The sequence below is a fragment of the Pantherophis guttatus genome, chromosome 2 (assembly GCF_059756535.1).
Source record: "Pantherophis guttatus breed Tessera chromosome 2, ASM5975653v1, whole genome shotgun sequence".
In the NCBI taxonomy this organism is placed as follows: domain Eukaryota; kingdom Metazoa; phylum Chordata; class Lepidosauria; order Squamata; family Colubridae; genus Pantherophis; species Pantherophis guttatus.
Window position 1 is genome coordinate 260,059,663 of NC_142064.1, and position 22,722 is coordinate 260,082,384.

Genomic DNA, 22,722 nt, shown 5'->3' on the forward strand with positions numbered 1-22,722 from the left:
TTTTTCGTGCCGCTGTTGATAAAAATAGGATCGCCAACATGATCGCCAACGTCCGATGAGGGATATGAAGGAGAAGGAAGAGGAGGAGGAGGGGGAGGAGGAAGGAAGGACGGAAGAAGAAGAAGGATTATTATTTTGAAAACTCCCCCCCCCCCTTTGACGAGCTGATTGGGCCAATAATAATTGATCCATCCTGTGAATGTTTGCTTCTCTCCAGTTTGTTGTTTATAAAACATTTTTTCCCCTTTAAGAAGCCAGCGAGGCTGACCGCAAGAATAACAGCAATTCATTTTGGTTTCCTGTCTGGGCAGAGCCCAAAGGCGGTCACCTGATTTGGAGGAAAAGAAACGAAACTTAACTTTCTCTTTCTTTGTCCCGGCGGAGGAGGCGGCGATGGCGGCCGAAGCGCCCTTGCAGGGTTTCCTGGAAGAACTCACCTGCTCCATCTGCCTGGACTTTTTCCAGGACCCCGTGCTCATCCCAGAGTGCGGCCACAACTTCTGCTGGGGCTGCCTGACCCGCAGTTGGGGGACGTCGGAATCAGAGGCTTTCTGTCCCCAGTGCAGACAGACCTTCGCGCCCCGCAGCCTCCTCCCCAACAGGCAGCTGGCGCGGCTAGTGGAAGAGGCCAGGCGATGCGGCGGCCATCCGGGCGAGGAAGGAGGGAGCCTCTGCCCAAAGCACCGGGAGCCCCTCAAGCTCTTCTGTAAGGACCACCAGACCCTCATCTGCATGGTCTGTGACCGATCCAAAGAGCACAAGGGCCACTCGGTGATCCCTGCGGAGGAGGCTTTCCCGGAATACCAGGTAGGAGTCAGCCAGGAGGAATTGCTGCGGAGGGGCATCCAGATCCTTGGTTTTCCTGGCAATCCTTGGATCAATTTACTTTTTCTGTTGTCCACAAACTGGGTTTAGCCTGGCGCAGGTGCGAATTAGAACCAGACTGGAGAGGAGGCTCAAGGGACTTTTAATGACCTACTTCAGCAAAAGGGTCTCAGCAGCTAAAGGAGCCAAGACCCCTGAACGATGTAAACATTCAAAATATAGGGTTAAGATTAAGGTTCCTTGACAGGAGTTTCTTTTGATTTCTTGTCCTGGCCTACTTTATTCACATTCCTCATACATTGCGTATTTGTGCTAATTAGCTTTCTTATCAAAAGAGCTGTGTATTTTAGTATTATAATAAGCAAGAAGTTTCCAAAGTTGATGTCTATGTGTTACCCCATTGGTTACTGGTCTTATTACACTCCTCTGCAACTTTCTGCCTCGGCCATTCCTTTAACAAACTTCCCTAATTCCAACCTGAGACCTTCACCTCCTGCTTTATTCTCTGTGGCTGAAATATTTTTGAAGACTGATTTACCATAGTCTTTGATTTACAACCATTCGTTTAGTGACCTTCTCACAAGCAAAGTCAATTGGGAAGCCAGTATCGCTTCACAACTGTGTTACTAAAAGTGAACAACTGCAGTGATTCACTTAACAACTGCAGCAAGACCTTGGAAATTTAAAAACAGAACAGGATTAAAAAAAACAAGGAATAAAAATTGACTGGTGGCCCTATTTGCAAATTAGGACAAAATATAAAAAAGACAGGGAACAATATGGTATACACAGAGAACAATTGGAATTGGATAAGATATTATTAGGACCAGGAGAAAAAATGATCACAAAAATGTATAATTTTCTGTTAAAATTTAAAATGGAAGAAGAAACCGTGAAGGAAACAATGATTAGTTGGGCAAGAAATTTTGGCTATAACATTCATTTGGATCAATGGGATAAATTATGGGAGAGAAACTATAAAATAACAGTGTCAACTGCTTACAAGGAGAATCTTTATAAGATGTTTTAGCTATGGCACCTGCCACAAGTGAGATTGGCAAGGATGTTCTCAAAACAGGTCCCCGGATTGTTGGAGGTGCGGCCATAGCCGAGGGACCTTCTACCACATGTGGTGGACCTGCCCTAAGATTAGGAAATTTTGGTGGAAGATAAAAAAATGGCTGGAAGAGATAACTGGGTGGAAGATAGAAAGAAAACCGGAACTATTCCTCCTCGGTATTTAAGAAGGGAAAATGGAAAAAAAAATACAATATATCATATTACACATACTAACTGCGTGTAGAATTGCCATAGCACAAAATTGGAAACAACCGGATATCCCCTCCAGACCAATTTATAATTTTAAAAATTTATGACTGCGCAGAAATGGACAGATTATCTATGGAAATTAAGAAAAGGGAAGACACCAAGTACTATTTAATTTGGAATAGATGGTATTCCTGGCTGGAGAGTAAATCTAAAATGTAAGCGATATTTTGTTACGAAACCGAATTGTGAATAGAAGATATTGTAACTTAGATAAGGATGTAAGTTAAGACAGATAGAAGTAGAATTTGTGTATGGAAGTTAATTAGGATAGAGATACCGATATAGAAAAGCTGTTACTAGTGCTTAGGTTTTGATGTGTTTGTTTTTGTTTGTTTTTGTTGTGTGTTATAGATTTTTTTTAATTGTTCTTTTCTATTTTTTGTATTGTATATTTTAATCTTTGAAAATTTAATAAATATTATTTTTTAAAAAAACCAACTGCAGCAAGAACATCACTTAACTGTCTTGCTTAGCAAGGGAAATTGCCTGTAGGGGGAAATAGGCTCCCTTTGCCAGCTCCCTTTCCACATTTGCTCTAGAACGAAATTGTCATTCCTCCAAAGTCTTGAGTGCAGACCCCGAAAAACACTCCTGCTGGATCAGGCCAAACGTTCATTTCTCAGTGATGCTTCTGGATGACTGCAACCAGGAGACTCAGGCAGCTCACTTTAGTGCCATTACAGGTAGTCCTCGACTTAAAACCATTCTTTTAGTGACTGTTCAAAGTTATGACGACAATGAAAAAAGTGACATAATGTTTTTCACCCTTATGATCATTGCAGCATTCTGTGGTCACATGATCAAAATTTGGACGCTTGCCAACTGCCATGAATTTATGACGATTGCATATATCTTCTAACTGGGTCTTCCCTCCGATGTAATTCTTTACGGAAAAGAAACTCAAAACTTGTATTTTTCAGATCAAGGTGGAGGATTGCCTGAAGGCTCAGAAGGAGGAGAAAGAAAAAATAGCTACATACAAAGGAGACACAGAGCAAACAGTGCAGGAGATGCTTGTAAGTATTGATCCAAGGATGAAGAGCTTCTGAGCTACTAGGAAGGAAAACACCATCTGCCATCTTCGATAATAGGCAGCCTGTGTTTTAGTACAAATTCTGACTTAAATGGAATCCAAGTTTATTTATTTATTTATTTATTTATTTATTTATTTATTTATTTATTTATTTATTCATTCATTCATTCATTCATTCATTCATTCATTCATTCATTCATTTATTTATTTATTTATTATTGTGATTTATATGCCGCCATTCTCCCGAAGGACTCAGGGCGGCTTACATACAGCAATCAACAATACAAATCACAGTGTTAATTCAAATTAAAATTAAAACCCCCATTAAAAACAATTTAAAATTATAGCATTGTACAACCCCACGATCAGATTATTGTTGGAACAGCCACGCCTTCAGTTCGCGGGGAAAGGAGAGGAGGTCGGGGGCTATCCTGAGCTCGGTGGGCAGACCATTCCAGAGGGTCGGCGCTCCAACAGAGAAAGCTCTCCCCCTGGGGGCCGCTAGCCGACATTGTTTGGCCGACGGCACCCTGAGGAGGCCTGCTCTGTGGGAGCGCACGGGACAGTGGGAGGAAGGCAGAAGATGGTCTCGTAAGTACCCCGGGCCTAAGCCATGTAGGGCTTTATAGGTAAGCACCAGCACCTTGAAACAGACCCGGAGAGCAACTGGCAGCCAGTACAGCTCACGCAGGAGAGGTGTAACACGGGAGTAATGAGGAGCCCCCGTAATTGCCTGCGTGGCCGCATTCTGGACTAGCTGGAGCCTCCGGATGCATCCCAAGGGCAGCCCCATGTAGAGGGCGTTACAGTAGTCCAACCGAGAAGTAACAAGGGCATGAGTGACCGTGGCGAGAGCATCTCGGTCTAGGAAAGGGCGCAACTGGTGCACAAGATGTACTTGTGCGAAAGCCCCACTGGTTACAGCCGTCAGATGATCATCCAGGGACAGCCGAGAATCCAGGAGGACACCCAGATTGCGAACCCTGTTGGAGGGGGTAAAAATCTCCCCTCCGATCACTAAAGATGGTACCTCTAGATCCCGAGATGCCGGCATCCACAGCCACTCAGTCTTGGAAGGGTTGAGTCTGAGCCTGTTCATTCCCATCCACACTGCCTCCAGGCAACAGGACATCATGGAAAGGGCATCCCCAAGGTGGCTTGGGGTGGAGATATAAAGCTGGGTATCATCCGCATATTGGTGATACCTCACCCCAAAACCATGAATGATCTCACCCAGCGGCTTCATATAGATGTTAAAAAGCAGGGGGGAGAGAACTGATCTCTGAGGCACCCCACAAGTGAGGGGCCTCTGGGAGGATCTCTGACCCCCTTCCGATACAAACTGCGAGCGGCCCGAGAGGTAGGAGGAGAACCACTGCAACACAGTGCCTCCTATCCCCAACCCCCTGAGTTGCTGCAGTAGGATACCATGGTCGATGGTATCAAAAGCCGTTGAGAGGTCAAGAAGGACCAGGATGGAGGAACAACCCCCATCACGGGCCCGCCAGAGATCATTCACTAGGGTGACCGATGCCGTTTCCGTGCTGTGACTGCGCCTGAAACCAGATTGGTAAGGGTCCAGGTAGTCTGTTTCCTCCAGGAAATGAGGGAATTGCTGTGCCACCATGGTCTCAACAACCTTCACTAAAAAGCGGAGGTTGGAGACTGGACAATAGTTGTTAAGGGAGTCCGGGTCCAGGTTGGGCTTCTTAAGGAGGGGTTGAACCACCGCCTCTTTGAGTGCAGCGGGGACGAATCCCTCCCTCAGCGAGGCGTTAACAAGAGCCTTGATCCAGTCTCCGGTCACCTCTCTGGCTGCAGAAACAAGCCAGGAGGGACACGGGTCCAATGCACATGTGGAGGCCCCCAGCCGACCCATAATCCTGTCCACTTCATCCAACGAAACAGGCTCAAACTCAACCCAGGACTAGGCCCGGTCTCCTCAGTGGACTCTGCTCAGTCAGAGTCCAACCCGGTCCGGATCTGAGCGATTTTATCTTCCAGAAACTGTGCAAAATCCTCAGCTCAGCCCTGAAAGGGTTCCTCCCTCGCTCCAAGGTTAAGGAGGGAGTGGGTCACCCTAAACAGGGCGGCTGGGCGGTTTTCTGCAGATGCAATGAGAGCGGCGAAATATTGTTGTTTTGCCGCTTCCATCGCCACAAAATAAGACCTAGTATAGGTTCTTAACTGTGTTCGGTCGGATTCAGATCAGGAGGACCTCCAACCAACCTCAAGGTGTCTTTTCCAACGCTTCATTTCCCTGAGCTCCGCGGTGAACCATGGAGCCGCCCGGGATCTGCATCGAATCAGAGGCCGCATAGGCGCGATTTGATCCCAGGCCGCCACTAGGGCCTCAGAGGAATCGTGGGTTAAGGAGGCGGGAAATGATCCAAGCTCCATCAGGAACCTTTCGGGTTCCATCAGGCGCCTGGGGCGGAACCATCTCACTGGTTAAAGTTAAAGACGGTGTTAGGGCACAGAACTTGGTCTTAACCTGGGGACTAAGATGTCAACATTGGCTGAATGAGTCACAGTTGGGTTAAGTGCCCCTATCCCATGAGCTTTGTTTAATACAATGGGTTTGTTTTGTTTAATAAATTAATGCAAACCGTATTTCATCTTATTGAAAAAAGTGTGGACGCAAACATTTTTCTATCTCTTTTTTTGGAATCCCTGATTGCCAAGAAAATTTTCATGAGAGGTCATTAAACTAGAGCCTTTAAAAAAAAAAACGCTTTCCCCCCTACACTTTTTAATATCAATGGGTTTTTTGTCTCCTTCGGATATTCTCCCACCTCACTTCTGGATTCTTCAAAGAATCTGTTTAATTATTATAACAATTAAAATAAAAGAAAAAATAATTAAGTAAAACAATTAAAAATAAAATTATGACTTTTGCTTTTTCTCTTTCTTGTCCTAGGACCTCATCAAAGAAGTGAAAGAAAATGTAGTGGCTGAATTCAGAGAGCTACAACTCTGGTTAGAAGGACAGGAGAAGCTTCTATTGACTCAAATGGAAGAAACGGAGAAGGATATTATGGCAAGAAAGGAGGAGGGTTTGGCCAAGCACATGGAGGAACTGGGCTCCCTTGACCATCTCATCCAGGAGATAGAAGAGAAGCTTCAGCAGCCAGCCAGCAAACTCTTACAGGTCAGTCAGGAAGTTGAGATCATAGAATCCTAGGGCTGGAGGAGACCTTGGAGGTCTTCTGGTCCAATCTTCTACCCAAGGCAGGAGACCTCATAACCATTCACCAAAAATGGTTGTCCAAACTCTTATTGGAATCCTTCAGTGATGGAGCACCCAAAACTCAGGGAGGCAGGCTGTTCCACTGATAAATACTTCTCACTGTCAGGAAATTCTTCCTTATTTTAGCTTGCAACTCCAGATGAGCTTCCACCCCTTTTCCCTATGAGAGCCCTTCAAGTGTTGGAAGATGGCGGTTGTGTCTCCCCTAAGCCTCTTCTTCCTTAGGCTAAGCATACCGAGTTCCCTTAGCCACTCATTGTATGGTTTGACTTCCTGGCCTCTTACCATCTTCATTGCTCCTCTCTGCATTCTTTAGCCTCTCCATAGAATACTCTTTTTGACTCTTTCCTTTTTTTTTTCTTTCATAAATTTAATCAAAATTATAATAGTGAAAAGTACCAATGGAAATAAAGAAAATAGGGAAATGGAGAAGGAAAAGAATGGGAAAGATGTGTAGGATAAAGGAAAAAGAAAAAAAATCAACTTTTTTTCTGCACAGTAAAATACAAAATAAAATTACAGCCTCAACATTTTAATTTTGCATATTTAGTAATTATTAGCCATGTCTATAAAAACAGATTAGTTTAATAAGCAAAACCAAGCATCAAGAATTCATTTTTTTCGATCTCAAGCACAAAGTTTAGAAGCAGCTTCCAAGTAGAAACAACAGGTTATATCGAATTAAAGCAGTCAATTTTTTCATTTTTTCTAGCTCCATCATTTTTTCCATCCATTTTCCATTTTTTCTCTTGTGGGGATTGATATATATGTCCATGTCTACATGTAGGATTCTGGCTGCATTTGACCAAGTTCAAAATCTTTTTTTCAACTCCTCATTTAGTAAACTTTTTGACTCTTTCTATGGAAAGGAAACTGGAAGGTATGAAGACTACAGGTAGTCCTTGACATATGAGCACACTTGGACTCGAAATTTCTGTTGCTGAGGGAAACAATTAAGTGAATTTTGCCCCATTTTACGACCTTTCTTGCTGCTGCTGTTAAGTGAATCTCTGCAGTGGTTAAGTTAGTAACACGGTTGTTAAATGAATCTGGCTTCCACACTGACTTTGCTTGTCAGAAGGTCACTAATGGTGATCACATGACCTCAGGAAGCTGCAACCGTCATAAATATGAATCGGTTGCCCAGTGGCTGAATTTTGATCATGTGACCATGGGGATGCTGCAAGAGTCTTTTTTTTTAAAAAAAAAAGTTTATTTATAACACAGTAAAACAATACAAGACATACAACACTTATATACAAGACTCTTTTTACAGCTTTTTCATAGTGGTCCTTCCTTATTATTTACTATTTCCACAAATTTTACTTCATCTCATTCCAAATTACTATCTGTCCCCATCATTTCATTTACAATATATTTCTCTTTTTCATTTCAATCACTAAATTGTATTTTACCCATTTTTTCCATTATTTTTGGACATTTCTTTAGCTCCTCCTTATTTTTCTTCTTGATTTTTCCTTCCCTCCAACCACTCATACCATCTATACCAAATTTTATAGTATTCTGTATCCTCTTTTTCTGCAAGAGCCTTAAGTGTGAAAAATGATCATAAAGAATTTTTTTCAGTGCCGTGGTAACTTCGAACGGTCACTAAATGAACTGTTTAGTCAGGGACTACTTGTAATGGCTAATATTAGGGATACATAATGTAATTCAGAAAAAGCAGGAATTCAAAGTTCTGGTCAATTGTCTATAGATTCTTCACGATTTTAGGAATGTCTGCTTAGGGTTCCTATCCCATTTTTTTTTTTTTAATTTGATTTATATGCCGCCCTTCTCCAAAGACTCAGGGCGGCTTACAATGTGCTCAGCAATAGCCTTCATCCTTTTGTATATTTATACAAAGTCAGCTTATTGCCCCCACAACTGGGTCCTCAATTTACCTACCTTAGAAAGGATGGAAGGCTGAGTCAACCTTGGGGGATGTGGTGGTGGGTGTTCTTTGTAGGGTCTTCCCCTCCCCTTAAATCTCCAGGCCAAGGAGAAACCCAACACTGATCTCCTTCTCCAAAGTATTATAATCATCTGGATTTTCCAAAGTGCCTTCATTCTGGAAGCATAAATGCAGGGGATTTTTTTATCCTATTGATGCACTATTTTGTTTTTCAAATAGTCTTTTCTTTTTGCTATCATGTTTTATATATAAATATATATTTTCTGTAATTGTGTTGAATTCAACCGGGGTCTAATTTTTCTTAGACAAGAAAGTAAAAACAATACCACTCTAAAAAAAAAAAGGGGGGGGGGGAAGAGCAATGGATTTTTTTTAAAAAAAATTGAAGTATTTTGTATGTCTGTTAGTGTCTGGTTGTCCAGAGGTTTCACTCATGTATTTTGTGACTGTAAGAATTTAATTTTCTGCCTAGGAAATGGCTCCTTTCAGTGCTTCCTCTCTTTATTTTTTAGGACATTGGAAGCATCTTGAAGAAGTAAGTAAATCCACCTTTTCTTTACAGACTCAGAGATCAGAAGCTCTGCCAGCAGTTTTCCTATTTTGGAAAGGTTTTTCTTTATTTCACAGTATTTTATTGTAAGGACAACGTACTGTATTTCAGGGCTTTTTAGACCTTTCCTCAGACAACCTCAACACAATATAATTAGCAATATTTAATTCTCCCCAGCCCCTTCCCCCCACAGCCCTCCTCCTTCCTGGGCAGCACATCACAGGTGGCAGTAGCCAGCCAGGCATGCCGCCCCCCCAGCCCCTCCCCCCCATCCGCGGCAGCCCACCTGCAACTTACCAAAAGCTAGGAAGGCAACGGCAATCAAGCGGGCGAGGAGCAGAGCAGCTGGGCCTGGGCCGAGTGGTTTGGGCAAGCAGCGACTGATAGCAAGCAAGGAGAGCAATAAGAGAGCATCCAAGAGTTCAGCCTCACACACGTGGTAAGAGGAGCTGCCCAGTGGCATGTGCGCCCCGGGAAACACACTTTCAGTTTCTGATGCACACATGTGCACTGGCCAGCTAGTCTGATGATCTGAGCTTTGGGTTGTGAACCCAGAAGAGGAATGGCTGATGCCGCGCGTGCCAGGTGACATGGCTCCACATGCCACCTGTGGCACGCGTGCCATAGGTTTGCCATCACGGACTTACATATCACGTCTGATTTAAAAAGAGTTACAGTTGCAGGGGGGAGCCCAACTCCAGCACTCTCTGCCACCCCCTTTGCCTCTTAGCGCATTCTGGACCAGTTGGAGCCTCCGGGTGCTCCTCAAAGGGAGCCCCATGTAGAGAGCGTTGCAGTAGTCCAGGCGCGAGGTGACGAGGGCATGAGTGAGTGTGCACAGGGAATCCCGATCAAGAAAGGGCCGCAACTGGCGAATCAGGTGAACCTGACAAAAGGTCCCCCTGGCTACAGCCGTCACATGTTCCTCCAAGGATTCAGGAGGACTCCCAGATTGCGCGCCCTCTCTGCGGGGGCCAAAGACTCGTCCCCGATAGTCAGTGATGGAGTCAACTGACTATATCGGGATGCCGGGAGCCACAGCCACTCAGTCTTGGAAGGGTTGAGCTTGAGCCTGTTCCTCCCCATCCAGATTCGCACGGGACATCACTTCAAGGGCATCGTTGGGGTGGCCTGGGGTGGAGATGTACAGCTGGGTATCATCAGCGTACTGATGGTACTTCACCCCAAAGCCATGGATGATCTCACCCAGCGGCTTCACATAAATGTTGAAGAGAAGGGGCGAGAGGACCGACCCCTGAGGCACTCCACAAATGAGAGGCCTCGAGGTCGACTTCTGCCCCCCTGCCAACACAATCTGCGACCGGTCTGAGAGAAAGGAGGAGAACCACCGTAACACGGTACCCCCCCCATCCCCAACTCTTCCAACCGGTGCAGCATGATACCATGGTCGATGGAATCAAAAGCCGCTGAGAGGTCTAACAGGGTCAGAACAGAGTATCAACCCCTGTCCCGAGCCCTCCAGAGATCATCTACCAATGCGACCAATGCCATTTCCGTGCTGTGCCCAGACCTGAAACCTGACTGGAATGGATCTAGATAAGATCCGTTGGCATGTAGCGAAGAGGGGGCCGCTACATGGCATGTAGTGAAGAGGGGGTTGAGGGGTTTTTTATCAGGTTTTTTAAGGAAAATTTTAAGTGGACCCAGGAGGAGGGGAGGGGGTTGTAGAGATGGACCTGGGGGGATTCATATAGCCACTGGGCGGGATGATGTGTCGCTTGGGCGCAGCAGAGGGATCACAGAAGAAAATTGGTCTGGGGAACAACGAGATGTCAGGAAGGGCAGTGTAATTGAAATAGTGAGCGGGAGGGGCAGATATGATGGGCGCAGGGGACCACATCATGTTCCGGGGGTGCGCATACGCTGTCTACGAGCGATTGCACACTCCGGCCCCCAATGCGCAACTTGGGTCCTGGGTTGCACACAGCCTCAGGCCCTGGGTCCACGGTTGATGTTATATAATGCCAGGTCAGTTGTTAACAAAGCCCCCCTCATTTGTGATCTTATTTTGGAGGGGGGTGCAGACCTGGAAGGTATTACAGAGACCTGGTTGGGCTACGACGGCGGGGTTCCCCTCGTTGAAATGTGCTCACCAGGTTTCTGTGCATTTCACCAGCCAAGGGCTCAGGGGAGGGGTAGGGGAGTGGCGGCGATTATTAGGGAAAGTCTTAGTCCGAAGGAGACCACTGTTCCTCAGATTGCCGGATGTGAGTCCCTCCTCGTGAAGTGGGGCCGTGGGAGACAGATGGGTTTGCTGACTACGTACCTGGCTCCCTGCCACGTGGCGGCGATCCTACCCGAGCTGCTCGACGTTATTGCCGGGGTGGCGGTTGATACCCCCAGACTTATTGTTATGGGGGATTTCAACCTGCCATCTGCAGGTGAGGCATCAGAAGTGGCTCGGGAGTTCATGGCTTCCATGGCAGCCATGGACCTGACCCAATTAGTTCAAGGCCCTACTCACACAGGGGGACACACTCTGGACTTGATTTTTGTCTCTGGTCAGTGGTTGAATGATCTTGGTAGAGGGGACTTAGACATTAAACCGTTGTCATGGACAGATCATTCTCTTCTTCGCTTGGACTTTCCTGCCGTTTCCCCCCACCGCAGGGAGACGGAACCGATGAAATGGTTCCGTCCCAGGCGCCTGATGGATCCCAAAAAGTTCCTGACGGAGCTTGGGCCATTTCCTGAGACCTTGGCACACGACTCGACTGAAGACCTGGTGGCCGCCTGGGAGAGGGTGGCCGCCTGGGAGAGGGCGGCCGCTGGGGCTTTGGACCGCGTCGTGCCTTTGCAGCCTCTGACCCGATGCCGACCTCAATTGGCTTCTTGGTTCTCCGAGGAGCTGAGAGAGATGAAGCGTTGGAAAAGACGCTTAGAGAGCATTTGGAGGACTAGTCAATCCAATTTCTACCGGACACTGGTGAGGTCTTATATCAAGACCTACCTAATGGTGATAAAAGTGGCGAAATCTAACTATTTTTCCGCTCTTATCGCATCTGCAGAGAATCACCCAACCGCTTTGTTTAGGGTGACCCACTCCCTTCTTCGGGGGGGAGTGCGGGAAGATCCCTTGCAGGGTCAAGCTGAGGATTTTGTGCAATTCCTGCATGATAAAGTCGCTCGGATTTGGGAAGGCTTGGACTCCGACTGGGTGAGTCCAGGGGAGGAGACGAGGGCAGGTCTTGAGAACATTATCTGGGAGGAGTTTGATCCTGTGGCTTCCGAGGATGTGGACAGGGTTCTGGGTAGGATTAGTGCCGCCACATGTTTATTGGACCCGTGTCCCTCCTGGTTGGTACTGGCCTCCCGGGAGGTTACACGAGGCTGGCTCCAGGGGATCATAACTGCTTCTCTGAGTGAGGGTGCCTTTCCTGCTGCCTTGAAAGAGGCAGTGGTGAGGCCCCTCCTCAAGAAGCCTTCTCTGGACCCGGCTGAATTAGCCGACTACCGTCCGGTCTCCAACCTTTGTTTTGTGGCGAAGGTTGTTGAGAGTGTGATGGCACGACAACTGCCCGGGTACCTGGATGAAGCTATCTATCTGGACCCGTACCAGTCGGGCTTCAGGCGGGGGTACAGCACAGAAACGGCATTGGTCACTTTGGTGGATGATTTCTGGAGGGCTCGGGACAGGGGCTGCTCCTCTGTCCTGGTCCTGTTAGATCTCTCAGTGGCTTTTGATACCATCGACCATGGTATCATGCTGCAGCAGTTGAGGGGGTTAGGAATAGGGGGCACCGTTTTGGGTGGTTCTCCTCCTTCCTCTCTGACCGCTCGCAGTTCATGTTGACGGGCAGAGGTCGACTTCGAGGCGCCTTGCATGGGGGGTGCCGCAGGGGTCGGTCCTCTTGCCCCTTCTGTTCAACATTTATGTGAAGCCGCTGGGTGAGATCATCCGTGGTTTTGGGGTGAGAATCCATCTGTATGCTGATGATACTCAGCTGTACATCTCCACCCCTGACCACCCCAATGATGCCCTCGAAGTGATGTCCCAGTGCCTGGAGGCCGTGCAGGTCTGGATGGGGAGAAATAGGCTCAAACTCAACCCCTCCAAGACCGAGTGGCTGTGGTTTCCGGCGCCGCGATATAGTCAGCTGGTACCATCGCTGACTATTGGGGGTGAGTCTTTACCCCCCACAGAGAGGGCCCGCAATCTGGGCATCCTCCTGGATGCACGGCTGTCTTTAGAAGAACATATGATGGCTGTGGCCAGGGGGGCTTTTTATCAGGTTCGCCTGATGCGCCAGTTGCAGCCCTTTCTGGACCGCGATGCCTTGCGCACAGTCACTCACGCCCTTGTCACCTCCCGAATGGACTACTGCAGTGCTCTCTACATGGGGCTCCCCTTGAAAAGCACCCGGAGGCTCCAGCTGGTCCAGAATGCGGCCGTGCGGGTGGTTATGGGCGCAACTCGTTGTGCCCACGTGACACCCCTCCTGCGTGAGCTGCACTGGCTTCCAGTGGTCTTCTGGGTGCGATTCAAGGTGTTGGTTACCACCTTTAAAGTGCTCCATGGCATTGGACCTGGGTACCTTTGAGACCATCTTCTGCCACCAGTAGCCTCCCACCGGCCAGTCCGCTCCCACAGAGAGGGTCTCCTCAGGGTGCCATCGGCCAAATTATGTCGGCTGGCGACACCCAGGGGGAGGGCCTTCTCTGTGGGAGCCCCTGCTGTTTGGAATGAACTCCCCCCAGAAATACGTAAAATCTCTGATCTCCGTGTATTTCGCTGTGCCCTCAAAACCATGTTGTTCCGCCAGGCTGGGCTATCAATATAAAGATTTTAATTGGTTTTAAATTGGGTTTTTAAATTCGGGGTTTTATAAATTGGGCCTATTATTTAATAATTTTAATTATTTTTAAATATTGTCTGTCTTTGTGTTTTTAATTAGGCTGTATACCGCCCTGAGTCCTTCGGGAGAAGGGCGGTATAGAAATAAGATAAATAAATAAATAAATAAATAAATAATAAATAAATAAATAAATAAATAAATAAATAAATAAATAAATAAATAAATAAATAAATAAGATGTTTCCTCCAGGAATTGTGGAAACTGTCACGCGACCACACTCTCAACAACCTTCGCCGCTCCCCCCTCCTATATAAGATCGTGAATGAGGGGGGCCTTATTTACCACGGACCTGGCGTTGCACAGCATCAGTCGAAGGCCCAGATCCTGAGTATCTGTGCCACCTAGTATCTGAGAGGAGCCTTGGGGACCAGGGCGCACAATTGCTCTCAAACAGCAAGTGCGCACCCCCGACACATGATGTGGTCTCCTGCCCCCGCCATAACTGCCCCACCCATCAACTGTGCTGATGGTACATCCCTCATTGGAATAGCCCTCCATCCCCTCCCCAATCCCTTGCCTTGCACCCTCCAAACCGCCAACCTGTGCCGGGCTTGGCTCCGACCTTAGTGGATTACCCCCCACTCCCATCCCCTTTGGTCGTCCTCCTGGTTCCCCTTAAAAAATTATTAAAAAGCTCCCTCCCAGAAACCTTTAAAATCTTATTTAAAAACTTTCCCAGAAAACCCCACAGGCCCTTCCTCGCGCCATGCCATCTCTCAGGATTCCAAAATCCATCATCGAGATAGGCCCTCGATAAAGTGGAAGGCCAAACCTACAAGAGGGGGGAATCTCGCAGGACAAGGAGTTCAGACACTGAGTACATCGAATCATTAGGGGTGACAGTAGTCCATGGTCAGGAGACCACCATGATGTTATAGCACATGGGAAAAATTCCAGTCCATGGCTCAAGCAACCAGACTCCATAGCCCTCTCACAGCAGTGGAGGGGGAGGTACATGCCATTCAGCACCCGGAAATTTCTTGGCCAGACCGTCCTCTCAGGAAGGCCGACCAGTAGAATTTTGATGGAAACCCAGTAGTGAAGGCAGCCATACACTGACTCCCGCCGGCCTTGAGTCCACAGATCCAGTTCTGCATCTGGGTTAGGAGGTGTCAAGGAGCCCAATCCTCCAGCTCATGGACAGGATTTAGTTCAAAATTTAGTTCAGAAAGACTCTTACACAGGCAGGACAATCAGAGATGGCTTGATGGAAGTAGGGGAAGTAGGAATAACTCAGCAGGCCAGGATAAGCACGGTAGCAATGACCATAATGAGGCCTAATAGAGCCTAAACTCGGTCAAAAAAGGAAGGAGGGAGGGGGAAATACAGACAACAGGTGTCAGTAGAGATTTTCCGGTCCCTCGAATCCCTCAGAACTTCCAGTTAATAGTAATAGTGCTCCCCAGTTTTTCCCCCTCCAGCTCACCCTGGAGGTCTCCAGGTCCGTATGGGGGGGGGCTACTCCCAAGGGCCAAGCACACATCAACCGCTCAGGAAAATCCAATGTTAGAGACTGCTGCCAAGAGTCCCACGCCATCTCGGTTAGGGTCTACAGGCCTGTGGGGAGCCGCCCTGGCACCAGCCGCCGTCCCCGCGACCACTGTCGTGGCCGCCATCGCCGCCGCCGACACCGTCGCCATTGGCCCTCCCGAGGTCATCTCCAGCTGCCCGTCGCCTCCACGAATCTTTCTCGAGGCATCCAGGGGCACGGGAAAACTCCGCAGGGGGCCTCAACGCCACCATTGTCTGATGTCGCCGACCGCCGTCCCGCCAATCACCAGGCAGCTGCTGAACCAGCCACAGCCGTCCCGCAAGGCTGCGCCCACCATTTTGCTGCAGTTTTTCTGTCTCCCGCTGTCTTTGCTGAATGCCATCCCCCTCAGAGCTGGGATAACCCGGAGAGCTGGCGAAGCTCTCAAAATGCTCCACAGACACTCCTTTACCCAGGCGGGGGGCTGTAGATAATCAAACTGGCCCCCCTGAAGCCTCTTTGAACCAGGACATCACCCCGAAGATCGGAGCTCTAGCACTGGGGTGCCATTTTGGACATGCGCAGAAGGGAATGACTTAATAGCTGTCCATCAACACCCCACTTAACAACTAAAAGCCATACACAACCAGGCACTGTCACGGGTAAATGCCTTATTCTCAAATGTAGAAAATATATGTTCACAGGATATCAGGGGTTAATTCATCCTTCCTTTCTTAATGTATTCATATGTAACCACTCCCACCTATAACCCCGCCTCATTGTTATAAAAGGGGATGTACGCACCTCCTACTTGCTTCTATCTGCAACCATTCAGAGAATATAGAATGCCTACTGTAAATAAATAGTACTTTGTTTTTAATACTTCGTTCCTGAATTATTTATTGAGTCTGATCCTCAAATTTATGCAACAAGCTGGTAGCAGAGGATGGTTAACTGACTCAATAAAAATAGACATGCCTAAGAAAGAAAACTCCAGAAACAAAAGAGAAAGACCCAACACCAGGGCACACAATAAAGAAATGGAAACAGATCAAGAAATGATCGATGAATATACAACTATAATAACAAAAGAATCTGAAGACTGCACTACAGACAACGAAGAGGTAATCGATGAATCTGACAACCAAGAAGAGAACGAGATAGAAAACAACGATCTCAGATCAGAGATACTGAGACTGCTGAAAAGCCAAAAAGACGACAAAAATCTCATCGCGAACCTCCAAGACATCATAAAAGACAGCAGAGCAGCGAGAGAAAATCACATCGTAGCAACTGAATCTAAAGACCTCAAAACAGTGAGCGAATTGCCTATAGATGAAAATATAACAAAAAGAAAGACTAACGGTCCCACGCAAAATTTTGAATGGCAGCCATCTTGGTTTCAACAGACCACTAAGATGAGCGAAGCAGAGCCAATCAGAAAACAGAATTCAAAATGTCTAGCGCGAAAAGTACTACACAGTGTGAAAAGTAAAAAAGAAAAATTCTACTTTTCAGAAGAATCTGATACAGACATCGAAGAAACTCCAATTGAACTGCAAATAGAATCAGCCATGAAAACGCTTTTTGCAACCTTTGGTCCAAATCTGAAAATAACAAAAAAATCAACAAAAGCTGCCGATCAAAAAATAAAGAAAAGGCAAGCAAGCAAGCAAACGTCTCAGAATCTACCCGCTTCTATCCGGACGGCAAGAACGCCAACTCCTGAACCCAGAGAACCTTGCAAATACTCGCCAATGCCGCAGATGCTTCCGGGAGCCAGAGACCTCAACCAGGACAGCTTCGGTGAAAGGAAGCAAGCACCAATCGTCGCCTGGACATCCAAGGTCGAACCGGAGACCGAGTCATCAGAGGAAGAGTGCTACGAGAGAGCTACAGTGACGAGAACCTCTCCCGACAGCTTCAGGGACGAAATGAACAACGCGCATGCACAAACACACGCAGACAACTACAGAGGCCATGAAGAACAGAGAGAACCATTCAGACTGATTGCAAGCATTCCTACACCATTCTGCAACTATCAACATTTACAAGATCATGGACAGCCTCCAGTTGTAAGTAATGCAACAAATAATATTGGGAACTTGCCTAATGATTTCCCAAAATTGAGAATAGACGGTATTAATTTACAAGAATGGTGTCAACAACTTCAGGTTGTTTTCCTAAGAGAGAATTTATTATTTTTCATAACTAACCCTCCCAAAAAACCTTGGACTCTAAAATTGGACTGCCTGCACCACAGAGCATTCTACTTATTAATATCTAGCATATCTCCTGCTATGTATCATAGTATTAAGCATAATCTGACTGTCTCAGAAATAATTCATTGCATGTTTAAATTGTTTCATAGTGAAAGTGTAGCAACCACAACAAGAATGTCTAAAGATTTCTTCTCAGCCAGGATAAAACCTGGGACTACTGTAAGTGAACATTTAATATCGCTAAACAAAATCAGAGCAGAACTTCATTTAAGGGGAGAAATAATATCAGACCAAACAATGAAAAGTGTTATCATTAACTCATTAGACTCATCATGGGATAACTACATATCACATTTAGACACAATTAATTTGGGATACCTATCCATAGAGAATTTATCAAATAGACTAATAGCTGAAGATAATTTAAGAAGAAGCCGCAGCAGTGCATACATGGAACATAGACAGACTAAGAAAGTAGTATTTCAAGAAAAACATCGAGAATCAATTGAATGTTATAATTGTGGATCCAAAGAACATTGTAGAAGAGATTGCCCTAAGTTTCTTAGAGAAAGACAAAAACATGACTATAGAAGCAGATATCATAACAGACAATCATCTATTGATAGATACAGGTATAGAAACTCACCAAATTTTAGAGAACGTAGAGGGGGCAGAGATAACTCAAGAGATAGGAAGTCTGGATCATTAAACGGATTAGATAAACATACCATAACCAACAAACAAAATTCAAAAGATAATGCTTGGCTCATTGATTCTGGGGCAACTAATCACACAACACATGATAAGAAAATACTATCTTCCTTCATAGAAGATAAATTTGTAATCAAGGTAGCCAATCAAGAAGAAGTCCAAGTTATTGGAAAAGGAAGTGTAAATTTACCCGGTCTAGGGAAAATAGAGGGGGTATTATTGATACCCGAAATACCTCATAACATACTTAGTGTAATAAAGCTAAGCAGAGACTCTGACATAGATATAGTCTTCTCAAAGGGAAAAGCAATTCTAGAGAAAAACAAAACAAATTTAGGTAGTGTGGTTATCAAAGGAGGCCTACCATATTTAATCACAGAAGAAAAATGGCTACACAACATTGATTCAAACATGGAAAATGACACTAGCATAGAAAATGAAAACATCAGTAATAGTGACAATGAGGAACATGAAACAAATCATAATCACGAAAATACATCTATTGGTGATACACTCAATAACAAAAAACCAACGATTGGAAAACCAATTCATGATGAATGTGCACATATATTACATAGAAAATTAGGACATGCTAGCTTTCCTGTAATACAAAAAATGATTGAACATGCTGAAGGTGTTAAAATAAAAAATTGTAAAAATTATTTGGAATGTTCAGTATGTAAGTCCTCAAAACTCAGAACTAACCCCAGACCAAAAAAGGCAACAAGATCATCTAATCACATTTTTGACCTGGTACATATGGACCTAGTTGGTCCATTAACCCCATCAATCACATATAGAAAACGATATTTTCTTACTATTGTAGACGACTATAGTCGTTATGGATTTGTCTATACTTTAAAACACAAAGATGAAACATTTCAAAAATTTAAAGAATTTTATAAACGTGTAGAAACACAACACAATATTAAAATAAAACAAATCATGACAGACAGGGGATCTGAATTCATGTCAAAAGAATTCTCCCAATGGCTAAAAGACAAAGGAATGTTACACTTCACATCTAGCCCTTTCTCTGCATTTCAAAATGGAGTGGTAGAACAAAAGAATTCGACACTACAAACCATGATTAGATGTACATTAGAAGATGCTGGCTTAGGAAAACAATTCTGGTCAGAAGCCTTATTATATTCCAATTATACCCTAAACAGAACTTGGTCCAGTGTCATAAACAAAACACCATATGAATTAATGTATAATAAAAAACCTAAGATAACCCACATGCACATATTTGGAGTTACAGCGGATGTACACATACCAAAGTGTGCATGTCCAAGATGGCGGCGCCCGCTGGGATCGCGATCTGACGATGGGGTGCCGACCTACCCTTTGGGTCCTTTGGGGGTCGTGTTGAAGATCTCCGACCCCAGGACCAGTCAGGGGAGCTCCTCGCCAGCACGGAGAGGGTTTTCTTTCCCTCCGTGACTGGGTAGAGAGGAAGGGGCGATGCGTGGAGCGCCAGGCTGATCAGCTGGGCGTCAGCAGCGTCGGCAGCATTTTTTCACAGCCGGCGGCCATCAATCAGTGGGAGCGGTGCTGTGCTGGGGGCGCCGCCGCGCGGCAAGCTTCTAAGCCCAGGTGGGTTGCCCGAAGGGCTGCAAGATGTGTCGGGCACCCCCGAAGACCTCTGGGACGTCACCAGGCTCTTTCGCGGGCTGGCGACAATGGCGCGGTGGCGGCGGCGATGGTGGTTGCTGTGGAGGCTAGCTGGCGGTCAGACGGCGCTGGGGACCCCCCCCTCGGAATAGGAGCTGGGGGGGCAACAAACCAACAATCCAACAGGCCTGGGAGACCTGCCACCATGGTTGGGGCGGAAAAGACCCGGAGCGATTTTCTGGGCCTTGGGAAGCCTCAATTTGTGGTTGTACGGGGGGCTGGGGACTCGAGAAAACTGCCCCATTTCTGCCCCATTTCTCTCTCCCCCAGCATTCCTCGTTAAAACTGGGCCCACCTGGACCAACTGTCAGCCTGTGGGACTCATTGGCGCGATGCCCTATTATTATTACTATTCTGAACCCCCCTGACTCTGGAGAGGGCTATTTCCATCTGAATGGGAGACCGGTACAAGACTGCATCCCGTCAGCTGAGGGGGCTAGACATTTGCCTGACCACCGTGAGAGGGTGGCCAGGTGCCAGAGCCCCTGAGGGCTGAACCGGGAGGCTTTTACATAAATGCACTTTATCAGCGAGGGGATTTTACCAGCGAGGAGACTTTACCATAGGTCTTTACCTCCAGACAAACCGCCATGAGAGGGCGATTTTGGACCTGACCCCCGGACGCTGTCTTTATGCATCGGTTCATTGCTACCACCTCACCACAAGAGGGGGCTGTCCAGCTGACCTAACCTCCGTGAGAGGGTGGTTGGATCTATTTCCCCCTTGGAACTGTGGTCGTCTTGGCTTGGACTATGTCCTCTGTTGTGAGGGGACAAGGGACTTGGTCCTGTAAATATGTCTCTGAGACTCCCCATTCCTTTGTCTTCTCCCCGGTCCTTTATATATACCCTCAGGGTATGGTCTTATTACCCATTATGATCAATGTACTCAGCAGCGGAGCTTCTTGGTCTGCGAGACTCCCCCCTCTCGCAGGCTTGGCCCTCCATTCTATCGAGGGCCTACCTCGATGACGGGCTCTGGAGTCCCGAGAGGTGGCATGCCGCAAAGAGGGGGCGGCGGGGTTTTTTTAAATTGTCCTTGTCTAAACTTTTAAGGGGTTCGGGGAGGGGGGAGGGGGGTGGGATTGGAATTAGGGTTGTGGGTTTGGGGGATAACCCACTAGGGGGAGAGTCGGGCTTGGCCAGGACGTTCGGCGGGGGTGGTGGGGAATCCGGAGGGGGTCGAGCTGGTCCAGATGGTGTTTTTACCATCGGTACTGTGTGTGGGAGAGGTAGATATGGCGGGAGCAGGGGGCCATATCATGTTAAGGGAGCACGCGCCCGCTGTCTTCAAGCGGTAGAGTGCTCCGGCCCCCAAGGCTCCACCCATTCTCCAGGTAGTACAGACCTTCAGGGCCCGGGCCTTCGCCTGATGTTGTGCAACGCCAGGTCTGTAGTAAATAAAGCCCCCCTCATCTGTGATCTTGTTTACGAGGGGGGAGCGGACCTGGCGGGTATTACGGAGACCTGGTTGGGCCCAGAGGGAGGGGTCCCTCTGGTAGAAATGTGCCCACCAGGTTTCCACGCATTCCATCAGCCAAGGCCACAGGGGAGGGGCGGGGGAGTAGCGGTTATTATTAGAGAAGGCCTTAGGCCGAGGGAGACCACTGTACCTCAGACAGCTGGTTGTGAGTCCCTCCTTGTGAAGTGGGGCCACGGGGTTCAGAGGGGTTTGCTGATCACGTACCTGGCTCCCTGCCACGTGGTGGCAGCCCTGCCCGAGCTACTCAACATTATTGCCGCGGTGGCAGTTGATACCCCCAGACTTATGGTCATGGGGGATTTCAACCTGCCATCCGTGGGTGAGGCGTCTGAGGTGGCTCGAGAGTTCATGGCTTCCATGACGGCCATGGACCTGACCCAACTAATTCATGGCCCTACGCACACTGGGGGAAACACACTGGACTTGGTTTTTGTCTCTGGACAGTGGTTGAGTGATCTTGAGATAGGGGATATAGTCATCGAGCCCTTGTCATGGTCAGATCACTCGCTCCTTCGCCTTGACCTTCGAACCGCGGCACCCCGCTGCAGGGAGGCGGAACCGGTAAGATGGTACCGCCCCAGGCGCCTGATGGAACCTGATAGGTTCCAGATGGAGCTTGGGCCAATCCCGGAGGTTCTGGCTCATGCCTCATCTGGGGACCTAGTGGCCGCCTGGGATAGGGCGGCTGCTGGAGCCCTGGATCGAGTCGTGCCTTTGCGGCCTCTGACCCGGCGCCGATCTCGCCTGGCTCCTTGGTTCACCGAGGAGCTGAGGGAGATGAAGTGCCGGAAAAGACGCCTAGAGAGCTGTTGGAGGGCTAGTCTTTCTGAATCTGACCGAACACTGGTAAGATCTCATATTAGGAGTTACCTAGTGGCGATAAAAGCAGCAAAATGCACTCATTTTACTGCTCTTATTGCGTCATCAGATAATCGCCCGGCCACCCTGTTTAGGGTGACCCGCTCCCTGCTCCACCAGGAAGCGAGGGAGGACCCCTTGGAGGGAAGAGCCGAGGATTTTGTTCAGTATCTGTATGACAAAATCACTCAGATTCGGGCAGGTCTGGACTCTGACGGGATAGATCCAGCGAGGGTAACGGAGACAGGTCTTGAGACTGTTATCTGGGATGAGTTTGATCCTGTGACCCCAGATGACGTGGACAGGATTCTGGGTAGATTGAACGCGACCACATGTTTGTTGGACCCGTGTCCCTCCTGGTTAGTGCTGGCTTCCCGGGAGGTGACGCGAGGCTGGCTCCAGGGGATTATAAATGCTTCGTTGGGTGAGGGTGTCTTTCCCGCCGCCCTGAAAGAGGCGGTGGTAAGGCCTCTCCTCAAGAAGCCTTCCCTGGACCCGGCAGTATTGGCTAATTATCGTCCA

General features: G+C 47.4%; 1 protein-coding gene across 1 annotated transcript in view; it reads left to right on the top strand.

The window, feature by feature from the left end:
* Positions 1-22,722, top strand: part of LOC148115665 (E3 ubiquitin-protein ligase TRIM39-like) — a 34,650-nt gene continuing 11,928 nt past the window's right edge. Inside the window, exons 1-4 of the mRNA XM_087888149.1 lie at positions 1-807; positions 3,075-3,170; positions 6,108-6,338; positions 8,865-8,887. Coding sequence (XP_087744275.1) covers positions 394-807; positions 3,075-3,170; positions 6,108-6,338; positions 8,865-8,887 — 764 coding nt within the window. The 5' untranslated portion in view covers positions 1-393. The remainder of the gene's footprint in view (positions 808-3,074; positions 3,171-6,107; positions 6,339-8,864; positions 8,888-22,722) is intronic.